Source organism: Dinoponera quadriceps, unplaced genomic scaffold (assembly GCF_001313825.1).
Source record: "Dinoponera quadriceps isolate SergipeBrazil2010 unplaced genomic scaffold, ASM131382v1 scaffold367, whole genome shotgun sequence".
Lineage (NCBI taxonomy): Eukaryota > Metazoa > Arthropoda > Insecta > Hymenoptera > Formicidae > Dinoponera > Dinoponera quadriceps.
In genome coordinates this window covers 354,261-367,249 of record NW_014554712.1, presented here as the reverse complement: position 1 = coordinate 367,249, position 12,989 = coordinate 354,261, and the positions used below count along the sequence as shown (strand labels likewise).

Below are 12,989 nucleotides of genomic sequence, written 5' to 3'. Positions count from 1 at the left end.
TGAAGCGTCATCAAGTGACAAAGCCGGCGCTTTCTCGGTGAACGCCGGGTGGTGCTGCGTCAAGGTGAACCCGGTGAAAGAAGAGGATCCCGGGGGAGAGTGTCGGGTGGGAGGTGTCGCTGGTCGAGCGCGCGCGGTGTCAGAGGTCGCGCGCGGCGAAGCACCGGCGGCGGCCTTGGGACACAAAAGAAGTTATTCCGGTTATCGCAATCGGACATACCCGACACACCGTTCTTTGTGTCGTCCCTCGCGCTGCCACTCAGCAGGTGCACCGTGCAAAATGGGATTCTCTACGTGTGCGAGCGGCCGATCATCAGACGAAAATGCATCCTCGCAGATTGCGGCCGACGGACGGCGTTTTTCTTTTTTGGAAGCCGAGAATCTCCCCCGACTCCCCTTCCTCTGCTCGTCCCTCCCTTCACCCTCGTGAATGTTTTTAACGCGTTGGGCGTGATTTATTTCCGCGTCTGAGAAAGAGAGAGAGAGAGAGAGGAAGAAACAGTCGACAATTCCTGCGTTATATATTTGTCCAGCACCCTCGTGAGTGTTTGTTTTTCCCGTCGTATTTTACGGGCGTTCCAAAATTGTTTGAATATGCTGCGTGCCGCGCACAAACACCGGAAAGGGGCGGGGGGGATAAATTCGAACTTTCTCGCCTCGCTCGTGATACCGTGATATGACGTTAAAGACGCGCGAAGGCAGTGCGCGGCTATCGCAGACGGAATGCGATACGAAATGGCAAAGTGACCCAAAAGCCTTAATCTCCGGCGATAACCCGGCGGATGAACTTGGTCGAAAGATCTCGAAATCGGAAGAGGCGTGCAACGTAAAACGTGCAACATGTCGATAGAGAATCCCGCGCGGCATTCAAGTCTGTCGCTTGTAATTCACTCGCGAGAGAGTTTACCGACGTTTGTCCTGCGGTGCAATCAGGTTTACCATTATTAAGCGGATCCGCCGTGACACTTATTTCCTATGTGGACAGGTTACGTTATCATAATTCATGATATTACAAATCACCATACGCGCGCTAACGCGTGAAAGCTTTCGTATTCAAGCCGACCGATGGGAAAATTGATGTGTGTTTCGTCGTGCCGGTTTCGCCGAGAATCCTGCGCGAACATTTACACGCATCCTACGGTCACGGTAGGCCCCCTTTATAATAATGAGAAACATGATTGATAATGTCTAACGTTAAATATCTGTGTGTTCATTAAACACCTGTAATTTCGTTACTGCCTGTGAAGTGGTTTGTAATAAATAGAGACGCGGGACTTCTCCTCTCCGTGCGTACGCTCGTACATCAAAATCGCTTTCGAATATCCTCGAGAGGTGAGAACACGAAGCGGATAATCCATACGGATTCTAACCGTGTTTCTCGCGGAGCGAGAACTCTCCGTCGGAACTTCTGTCGCGTTCCCCGTTGCTTTCAAGCTCGCTTTTATCACACGCCGTTCGTAAAGAATGAACGCGCTGTATTCACGGTCAACTGTCGGAGAGAGAAAAAATGTCCATGCGCGCGAGGAGAACGCCGCGAGGAATGAGATATCGTCGGCGAGCGAGCGAGCGTCACGGATCTTTGAGTCGGTGACATATGGAAAACTACAGGTACAGGTATTCCGAGCGAGCCCACACGTTTTGTAAGTAGAACAAATCGGTGCTGCGCGCGCGCGTCTCTCTTGGCACGAAAGTCGCGCTTAAATCCGCGTGACTAATCTCGTTTCGTGTTCACGAAAATCTTGATGAGACTAAGCGCGACCACGTGCTCCTTCTCTCTCTCTCTCTCTCTCTCTTTGTCTCTGTGCCTCTGCGAGCGTTTTCGATCTCGTCGAGGCATGCCGTGCATGCCGGAATCGCGCGAGCGAAACGAGATCTTAAATGCATGCACACTTCGTGCTTCGTGTGCAACGCGAAGGTGTCTCGCGACAACCGCGTATTTACGGCGAAGTAAACGACGCAAAAGTTCACCGTTATTAAACGGACGGGGTGTAAACGGTTATTTATCCGATCACCCACGGCGAGGCTGCGCAACGCGCGGCGCGTCTCAAATGGCACGCGTGAAAAGATCTTAAAAACGAGGACTTATTCATCGCGGCCATTACTTATTTTATTTAACGGCCGGGCTTAACACACCTCTCACCTGCGGTCTCCCGATTACACTGAGAAGAAAAAAGTGCCACCGTTCGAGTGATATTTACTTGGTCCAAGTAAGGTGGTTACTTCGATGTGTACTTCTTGTATTTATTAGAAATAGAAATATATACGATATAGTATCCATATAAGTAGACGTTTAATTGTACGTGTTAAAACAGTTACGACGAGTATGCGTAATGACGAGAGTACCAGAATTCACTTTTGAAAATTATCTGCCGAACGGAAAATCTAAATTTAAAATCAGCGGGTTTCTTCAGTGGAAAAGAGGTGTCACTTGATTCTGATAAATACTTTCTTAAATTTCGGACCATTGTACACATTCAATAATTCCTTTACAAATTGAGGTGTAACTGTATATTCGAGTAAGCATTTACCACAAGCTATTAAAATATATTTAACATGTCGAGTGCCACGTCAATTTTACGTGACTTCCCGTTCGCGCAGGCCACCGATATTACCGCGATATTACCTCATTTATTACAGATTTTAGTGTATATCTTTGCGGGATGTCTTATAACATTCGCGAGACTGCAAAAAACGTAATTATGAGGGAAAGAGGTGACGTAAAACACGGCGTTATGCAGCCGGAACGGAAAGTCCAACAGTCGTGGGGGTCACCGACAGCCCACGCGGCAACGCTCGACGTGTTGAATTGATAAAAATATCACGTGATTTAAGAGACTGAAAAACGGGCAATTGCGTTTACCCAACTCCGTCACTTTTTCCCGCGTTTCGCGCGTTCGAATTCCGCGGACGCGATTTAATCGTCATTTTGCGTCGGCGTTGACGAGCACCCGGTGTTTGTTCGCGCGCGCGAATCCTGACAAATGGATACAAATTAACGCGCGGGCGCGCGCGGCCACCGACGAGGCGTGAAAGCGAAATAATTAGAGAAATCCCCGGACGCCGACGCACCGCGTGAGAGCGCGAAACGAGGCGTGTTCGGCCGGATAAATTCCACCTTGCGGAATCAATTCCGGCTTCGGGTCGTGGCCGTCGTTGCGCAACGCGCGCGCGACGTTTAGGGGAACAAGCCCGCACGGAAGAAAATTCAGTATCAATTCAAGATTTGTATATTCTAATGAACGCAATCGTTGCTTCGTATGTAAGCAAGAATATACGACCCTCTTACGAAAAATTTCATATTCTTTCAACGATATCAACGTTATTGCAAGATTACGACAGTCCACTACAGATCGCAATATGGTTATTCTGAAAATAATAAATCTTGTAACATTTAGGATAATTATGTCAAAAAGATGAATGTGTTATCTTGAATAACTCTGTATTTGACTCAATATTCGTCGAAATATTATATTTCTAGCGTGACTACATTCGTCGTGTAGGCAAAATTTTATCTGTCCAACCCTATATAATCTTACATCAACGTGTACACGTTGAGAGCACGGATCTCCTCAAAATGAGAATATTCTTTTTCTTCCGTGCGCGTACGCGAAATATCTTAACGATGACGACGTGACGTGCGAGAATGTGCACGGGGACGACGCGGTAATATCGGTCCCCCTCGCGTCCCGCCGGTTTCGCAAGATAATAATCCATGCGTGGTAAAGTGCACATTCCGATTTTCGTCGCGGCGCGTGACGACGGCGCGTCCTCCGCGGTAGGAAACTGCGCGAGGAGCGGCTTTCACCGATCCCTCGCGTAGCAAATCGGCGATCAATCGCGCGAGCGCGCTCGTGAATTCGACGGACGATTTTCCGCGTCTCTCTCGAGTCTCTTCCGCGTGCGAAAACGGTGCGAAAGTAACGGCGGACGGGCCCGGCGCGTTCCCCGCTCTTTCCAGCTCTTCCTGCCATCCGTTGATGACGCGCGACGTTTCCTCGCGACAAATCGCGACCGATCGATCGGACCCGACGGGGACGATGTTGTGGTAGCCGGCGAGGGGGGGTCCCCACCGTGTTTATTTATCACCGTAAGCACCGCGGTTCGCTTAAAAGGGGCGACAAAAAGCGCTCGCCGACCTCCGTGCGCGCGACGAAAAACCAGTCCTCGTTGTACCGGTTGCGAGATCAGCATCGACGATCGGTATCTTCCTCCTTCGTTCGCGTTCTCCTTCTCTCTCTCTCTCTCTCCTCCGTGTCTCGATTGCCGACCTCTCCCCTCCAGCCCTTTTTTCACCCCCTTTTCGGCCGGATTTCGCGTCGTCCACTCTCCGTCGTGCCTCTCTGAATGGCGGCGCGAAAGTGAATGGGACGCGCGGCGAAAAGGCCAAGCCGGGTCCGGCTGTGTCGTTCGACTCGGACGATCGTAAAATCGAGAAAGAGAGAGAGAGAGAGAGAAACGCTGAGCCCGCGGGTGTGACAGGAACGCATACGTTCCGCACGTTATACGCCGTGGGCGAAGGTCGGGGGAAGCGGGAGCCGTCCGTGAGGGATTAAAATCGGGAACGTCCTTCTCGGACGCACTGAGTCGCCCGCCTCTGATATCTCTCGCTTTCGGCTAAAAGCACCAGCGACGGTTTTCGATAATCGCGCGCAAAAGGGTAAGACGAACGGCCGCCTGATAGCGCCCTCAAACATCGGTCATCCATTAAACCTAAACACGGTCGCGCGAGACTCGCCATGCGCTGATTCTCGATACTCCGAGTTCACCGGTAAAGCCTGTAAGTAAAGGAGATGCGGTTGAAAGGATTCGTTAAAAGTATCCCGACGGTGGACGCACGTGAAACGCCGGAAAGCGTCGACATTTTCACCGAATCACTTCGAGAGAGCGCACCTGTAATTAAATTCCCCGTTCGAGAAGCGATTCAACGTGAGCACAGGCTTGAGATACATTCGCCGTAGGAATCGCCCCTCCCTCCCTCCTTCGGCACTTTAATACACTTTAATACGGCTAATACGTTGTTACGAGGTATCCGTAATTTAACGTTATCGTCGATTCATCTCGGCGGAGGAATTTCGTATCTCTTAACGGATAATGAATCAGTGCTTTTATTTGCCGAGCGGGCCTCCCCGGTGGATAAATATCGCTTCTTATCTAAATTCGCTTCGAGACCAGTCGCGATTAAGATACATACAGGTAGAGAGCGGGGCGCGCACACCGTCGCGTAATGCCGCTCGGCTCGATATTAAATCAATTTAATGCCTTTTATCGCGGCGCGAGAAGCAATCCCCACGAAAGTCTAATGCGGATAATGTCGTGTCTATTCGAAATAAATTGAAAACCGGTTCCCGACGGTACGCGTAATGCCGAGCGGACCACGAAATCTCGCCGGATCGATCTCCGCGCCTCCGATTCCGATTTTTTCCCCGAGGCTTTCTAATCAACGTCCCATAAAGTACTCCGCCGGCGGAGTAATGATTCCCGCCGGTTGAAAAAGAAAATCCACCCGGCCATTCATACGCGAGTCTACTGCGTGACCACACCTGTGCTCACACACGGTTCGCCCGACCTCGGCGATGACGTGACGCCAAGCATCCGATCTCCCTTCTCGGCTACCATATTTCGCCGACTCGTTAAATATGATTCACGTCAAGTGGAATAATTATGTAAACTCCGTCATTCTCGCTTCGTTCGCAGTAAGCAAGATTCGAAGATCCGAGAAAATATACTTTCGCACCGTCGAAGGCCACGTCGTTCCTTCCGCTCCTCCTCTCCCCAGGCCACCCCGTCGCAAAAATACAACCCCGCCGAGGTGGTCGGAAGCGGCGATTCTTTTTTTTTTTAAGGAGCTCATCCGCGCGTACGTATCTCCGGCGGAGATGCGGCCCATCGCGCGTCTATTGTTTCATGGTGCATCATCGCGGAGCCCGTGAAACGTGCGCGTTTCTTGCGGAGGTAAAGGCGAAGGACGAAGGGGCGAAGGAGGTGGCCGAGGCGGCCGGAGGAGAACTCCGTCCGGCGCGGCGACGTGAGGGACGGTGGGGGCGAATATCGCCCGCACGCATGCGCGATGCGTTCCGCGATCTCTCAGGCCGCCGGCTGCTCCGGCCGGCCTCAGTCGCCCGCGACATTCTGTCCGCGATACGATTCCACGTGTACGTGTCGTCGTGCCCTCCGTCGTCAGTGGACGCGCGCGTATCGATCTTCGTGGATCGTGGCAGCACCCCCTCGAGAGAGAAAGAGAGAGAGAGAGGTGAACGGAAGAAACTCGTTGTGCGACCGGACAATCGGAAAATCGGATATCCGCCTGAGACCCCGCGACGGGGAGCGAACGTACGGAAGACGATCTCGCGACCGGTCGTCACCGGGGACCGTCGTGGAGGACGGAATTGACTCGTAACCCCGGGGACTGCCGGAGGGTGGAGGACCTCGGCGGTTTTCGGAGTGCGGATCGATAACTCGCGAGACGATAACGCCCCGGCGAGTAGCCTTCGCTGTAGCCGAGCCTCCGGTGACGTTCACGTGACGTTCGGGGCGAGATCAGAAGAGAGGCTCCCACTGGAGCCGCGCCAAAAAGAGTCGCTCGCGCGCGACTACCGTTGCTGCGGGTTCACCACGTGGTCGGCCGACCGCGCGAGTTCAGAGGGACGAGCCATCGGCGAAGGAGCGAGGAGGGATCGTCGCGCGATGGAATGATCGGGGAGCGTCGCGAGTCGACACGATGCGCCGCTGAAGGAGCCGTCATCCGCGAGGAGGCATCGAGAGGCATCGTCGGGGAGGAACAGGTGCGCGCGAAAGCCGCCGCGGTCACGTGGCCCCCCGTGATGATGTAAGGCTGCCTGAGAAACCGGCGTTTGCGGTGACGAGATGACGCGCGACAGGAGGCTGCTGCTGCTGCTGGGCCTGTTTATGGCATACGGCCTCTTCGTGGCCGAGTGCAAGTACCATCAGGACGCGACGGAGGCGAGACATCGGCACAGGCACAGGCATGAGTCCTCGAATCGGAGGAGTCATCACGAGGCCGACCGGCGAGCCTGGCAGGAGGTCGATTACGAGTACGACGGAGACGGCGAGGAGGACTCGGCCGCCGAGGAAGAGGATTACCAGATGCGATCGTACTACGATCATCACCTCAGGTCGCGTCAGCAACCGAGGAATTATCACGGCCGGATGTTCGAGCCGCGTTACCCGGCCAGGTATTATCACGGCGGGGCTTATCGCGGAAGCGGCTGGTACGACGACACGGAGGACGAGAGGCGCGAGATTTCGCCGCGATACAACGCCAAGTATCGCCGATACGGCAGGACCTACCACGGGCGTCGCGCTCATTCGCGCGATCACGACGTTGGGTCGGGCTACGACGACTCGAAGGAGGCCTACCTCGATCACGAGAGGTCGCACAGGTACGAGGACGGAGGGAGCGGTGACAGGCGTCCCGAGCGGTGGCGGAACTCCCGACGGCACGCGTCCCCGAGGAGGGACTGGAGGAGCCGGGCGACGCGTCTCGACGCCTCGAGGCATCGCCTGAAGGATCGCGACCGAGAGTCGAGATGGACGGAGAACTGGAGGAGAAGATCGAACTCGTCTTCGGACTACAAGTACGACTCGTTGATCAAAGGAGAGAGCGAGTCGGAGGAGGAGGAGGACGAGGATTACAAGGACCACGGCGGGCTCGAGGAGAGTGACAAGGACGAGGAGGAGGAGGAAGATTACATCTCGAGGATCTTCGACGACAAGGACGAGGAAGAGGACGAGGGTGACGAGACGGAGGAGCTGGACAACGACTTCTACAAGAGCAGCAGGTCGAAGACGGCCTTAACCTACGACGACATCATCAAGAGACTCACGTCGGACGACCCGACCACCACGAGGACCACCGTCAAGAGGGATTACCGGAACATCGAGGACAGGAACCTCAAGCACCAGCCGAAGAACGGCTCCAGGCTGCTGGGTCCCTTCACGCTCGCCGCCAACAGATCGCACGCGGTGAGCTCGAGCGTCAAATCCGCCGTCCCGGACGAGTCTCATAAGTCTCCGAAGAACGCGTACGAAGACGCGACGGTCCGGCGCGACTGGCGGGGGAGAAGCGGCACCGCGGTCAAGAGCGACCGCACGCACAAGAACAAGAGGGCCGATCTGGATTTCGACGGGTACATGTATCCCGCGGATAACGTGAAGGAGGACGATCTCGATACAGCCGAGGAGGACTCGGACATGCAGGCGGACGTCACCGATACCGTGAGTAACACCATTGGCATCCTTCGTGTCCTGCGCGCCTCCTCGCGTACCACTGCGAATCCTTCAGCCGAGGCTCTTCTCACACACTTCTCATGCGTGCCCTCACGTTCTCAATCGTCGTCATTTAACGCGATTATTTCACGTGACTTCACGTGTTAACTTGACACGCCGTGATTCAATCTAATACGATTAAACGTTTTAAACGACGCGTAAGTTAATTCGGGAAAAAACACGTAAAAATAGCATTCAGTCGAATGTGTCATTTCGAGGCGTTTATGCGTGTAGGAAATAACGCACTTGGATTTACGGGGATCGTCGACACGATCGTTCGTGGCTTCCCCGAATCGCGCTTCCCTCATCCGCCCGGCAAAAATGCGCCGGAACCGACGGACCTCGCGAAATTCCTCGGCATTCTTTTTTCTCCCTCGGTCATGCGAAATTGCGACATGTACGTAGGCGTTCGCAATCACGATAATAACAACGTTCGACGGGTTACAGCGATCATACGAGACCGCGCACGACCTCTCTCTCTCTCTCTCTCACCCGACGACGATTACGATTGAGAAATCGCGTTAATCGAAGCGGTACGGTGAATTGTATAATTTGCGACGGGGCAAATTCATCTATCCTCCATGAATGTTTCTCACATGCCGAGATGGTGATTCCTGCAGTTTTATTTCTCACTAAGTTCTTACGCTCAGAGCAGTGTCGTTGGGTCGCTACAGGCGTGTCACGACAGATCTGCGATTACCGGCTGGAATAATCGAACAGACGACGGGCACAATTCGGCTTCTGAGAATCCGCGAGGGGCGCGCCATTCCGCCGCTCTCGAAGGAGCTGAAAGTCGTAAAGTCAGTTACCGGCGAGAGCTCTCTCGCGCATCGGCCTTGCCGGTGGAGATTAAGATCGCCGCCGGGGAGGCTCGAGTTCGCGGTCGCAACACGTGAGGAGCCTGTCTATATCGATGCCTTCCTCCCCTTACATGGAGCACCCTGGAGGAACACGCGATATACCCACGTGGCGCGAGAGACCTGGCCCGCAACTGTACCCCTCGCGGATTCCTCGACGATTCCTCGGCGAATAGATAGCCATCTGCCTTCTTCGCGGACGCGAAATCATACGGTCTCGATCGTGATTCAAACATCAGATCGGGCCCGGATGATCTTGACTTACGGCGTTATTATCGTGACGATTGCGGGGAATCTTCGTTATTCAACGTGATTTGCTCTCTCATTTGGACGATGATCGATGCATGGTAAAAAAAAAAACTCGATTCGTGGTTTTTTTTTTTTAATACCTGAGGACCGGGTCAAAAATTCGGTTACAGAAAGGTTCCTGGGAGATTTATATTCCTCCGGTGAATTGCGGTCATTTGTACGAGCTTTTAAGCAGCCGAATGTTCAGACCGACGTTTCCGGTCGTGGTGACAGAACTATCGTCCGATCCCTCAGTTGTGCGAACTGAAATTTATTTCGTGTAATGTAGGAGCCTCGTGTATTTAACAATGCCGTTTGGCTCCTTAAGCTTAAATCGGACCGAGACTAAACAAGCGAAAGCAACGCAGCGTGCGACAACAATGCCACGAGCGTCCTTTGTCCAGCAGGTATAAGATAGACGAAATTCACACGAGACAGAGAGACCGTAAACACAGAGGCCAGTACGAAATATATATGATAAAGTCAGACTAGACAGAAAGTTTGAGATCCGGAGTGAAGATCGTCGCCGAACAATTCGAATAATTAACTAATCCTCTTCCAGCCGGTTTTCTACCGCAAATCGCAGAAGTGCGGTGTATCTTCAGCTTCCGGCAACAACTCTCGAAAAACGGTCGGAAGAAACGAACTTCTGAGAACTTACGAAATATGAGATGAATAAAGGGCGATTCACCACGAAACGAGAGGGATGATCGCCGGTTCTGCAAGTTTTTCTACAATTAGATTCCTCAGTTTTGCCAACGGGTGAGGGATTATTTCCAATCGCTCGCTTGTTTGTATTGGCCCGAGCGCGATGCTAATTCCGTCGAGATCGTTCCCGTTTAATTACGTCGCCCGAGGGTGGACGCGCAAGGAATATCGGGAATCGATCGCTTTTACGTCCGCACGTCGGCCGAAGCGTAACGCAAGATCGACCGGGATAGCGTGTTAGCGGCTTAGCCGTCGTCCACGTAATACGCGGGATACGCCGTTCGTGATTGCCCCGTTCCGCGCTGTCGAACTCGAGATTAACTTTCGCGAGATTTCGCGAGGAGGATAGCAAGCAGCACCTCGCACCTTGAAACATCGTCCCGAGCCTTGACAATCGTCCCGCGCGTCCCGACGTGCTTTCATCGACCGCAGCGGCCGCCACTTTCATCGGAAATTGTTTCGCTTCGCGTGTCACCGCGCTTAATTTGTCAGACCTCCCGTCGACCACATGTCACCCGCTACGGGACGCCTCTTCCTGCCTGTCAATTCTTCCCGTTTGACACGCGTGTCATAACAAAATTAGGCCGCAATCACCGCGAACGTTTTCATTAGCCTTGGCTAATCACAATCTCGCTTAAAGACGCGACCGGCGAGCAAATCGACCAATCACGATCGATTATTCTACCAATAAACGGATCGGTCGAGAATCTTTCTCAGAGCGAGATCGTAAGGGCTTATTATCCGGTCTGCAAGTGACGTTCAGACCGGATTGTAATCAGCGGCAAACTTAGCCGACGAATTTCACGCTTAGGGAGCTGGTTAATGAAGTTTTCCGTGAATCGGACCCCTCCTACAATGTCGGTTATTCTTATCGGCGCGCGTTGCCAAGCTCGTTCCAAGCCGCCGCCGCCGCTCGAGATTGTCTCGAGTACTTTGCTTCTGGGAAACTGTTTTAGAACTGTGCTCTATCGTGAATGCTCGGCCGTTATTAACGACCGGCCGTGTCGTCGACGTGGGTTACGCTTTCACCTACCACGGTTCAGGATTAGACTGACCTTGGCAATGCGCGGATCGCGGCAGAAGCGCGAGCGGTTTTATTCGCGTCAAAACCACCCGATGTGACGTTCGCAGGGTCGACCGAGCTCGGAAATCGCCGCCCGTTAGGCGCCGCTCGTCTGCCAGACTTCGATGTGGCTTATCGCCGGCGGAAGGTCGGCGCAACGGTCGGGGAATTTATTTATGGAACGCCGAGTGTGTCGGGAGAAAACGCTTGCAAATAGTTTGGCAAATGGCCCGATCATTATATCGACAGGAAGAGAGAGAGAGAGAGAGGGAACGAGAGAGCATCTTCTGACACGTGCATCCGCCCGCATGCGATCCCCCAGGTGGCAGGGAGCCGATTCGTGAAGTCAGCTCGCGGTCGGAAGGTCGAAAGCTCGACTGGAGTCTTGTAATCAGGGCCCGATAATACAGCGGAATCAGTATCAACTATTATTAACCGAGAAGCAGTCGATAATCACTGGAGGTTGTAATTATACAATTTTAATTTTCATCAACCGTGATCGGCCAATGTGTTAAGACTCAACGCTTAAACTACCTATCGCGGACCGCCACTTATATTTGACGGTCGAATCGGGTCTCAAGTCCCGTCTCGATTCTCGATACTCGGAGAGCTCGATCGGACGAGTCGTGCGGGTAAAAGGAGCCTCCTCGAGCCCCACGGTGTGTCCCGAACGCCGTGTGCGCACCTTAATTTCGCGGTGTCTCGGAGCGGGCCCGATGAGCAAAACGACGCACGTCCGCGGGGCTGTCGTCGCGCGATCGTGCTTCGCCTTTTTTGCGCCAATTTACAAAGGTAAACCCGCCACGTTCCATCGACAATTTACCTCTGCATACCGCGCCGAGGAGCGGGATTGCCGGGGGTAATTGAGCAATTCCACCACGCGCGCTCCTCGCTGGTCGTGCTTTTCCGCCGTGAATCCGCGACTGCACTGTGATCTGCCGCCGGCCGATCAAAGGGAACCACCGACGACGGTCGCTCTCGGATCGAACGACCGCGGAAACGCGGCTGAGACGGCGGAGGAGAGCGTGCTCGCGCGATTAATCCAGTGACCCAAATCCGACCCTGGAGGGGACACCGTCCAATTAACGTGGCGCGCGAATTATTCCACGTTCCTTTACGCGAGACCGAGCGGTCAATTTTCCCGTCCGGCGACTCGCGATTTGCGCGAAACTGACCGCCGTTTAATTCCACCGGACCTCGCATCCTCGGCTGATTAACGAGGCGTGCGACGAAACCTTACGCGCACTCGTCTACCTGCGCAGAAGCGCGTGATATATCGTCGAAAACGAAAACAGCGTCATTCGGAAGCAGGAGGACGAGGAAACACAGAAGTATCGACACAGCTTGCCGGCGAAAAGTCTCCTTTCCTCGCGGGAATTATCTTCGCAGGCACTTCGTCTTCCTAAGGGTTCCTTATTAATGGCGCACGAGTCTAGGCCAGACCTTAATCGCCGCAGCGTCGATGCGCGCGGCGTTCGCTTTTATCGCTCGGCACGCTTCGACACGTTTATCTAAACGACGGCGTTAATCCGCGACACGACCTATCTGTCTCTCTTTTTCTCTCGCTCGGCAACGACGTCTCATGCGGCGCCAAAGTATCGGATCTAGCCGGGCGCTAATATGCTAATAAGTGCGCGTTAAGTAGCTTATCTCTCGCTCGCTTCCCGGGGATTCTCGTTAAAGCCGCGCGGCGGAGTGACGTTTGAACGTTCTTTATCAAAATCGCGAAGACCCGTAAAGTATGCGCGGAGACTTTTACGACTATCGTCGTACGGCGCACGAAGTAC

The 12,989-nt window shown here is 53.6% G+C and overlaps 1 protein-coding gene across 2 annotated transcripts in view; it reads left to right on the top strand.

Annotated features, from left to right (window-relative positions):
* Nucleotides 1-6,100: 6,100 nt before the first annotated feature.
* The window catches only part of LOC106741093, a 111,027-nt gene continuing 104,138 nt past the window's right edge, over nucleotides 6,101-12,989 (top strand). For both annotated transcript variants that reach the window (XM_014612738.1, XM_014612737.1), the window contains exon 1: nucleotides 6,101-8,235. In XM_014612738.1, the coding sequence (XP_014468224.1) occupies nucleotides 6,865-8,235 (1,371 nt within the window). In that variant the 5' untranslated portion in view covers nucleotides 6,101-6,864. The remainder of the gene's footprint in view (nucleotides 8,236-12,989) is intronic.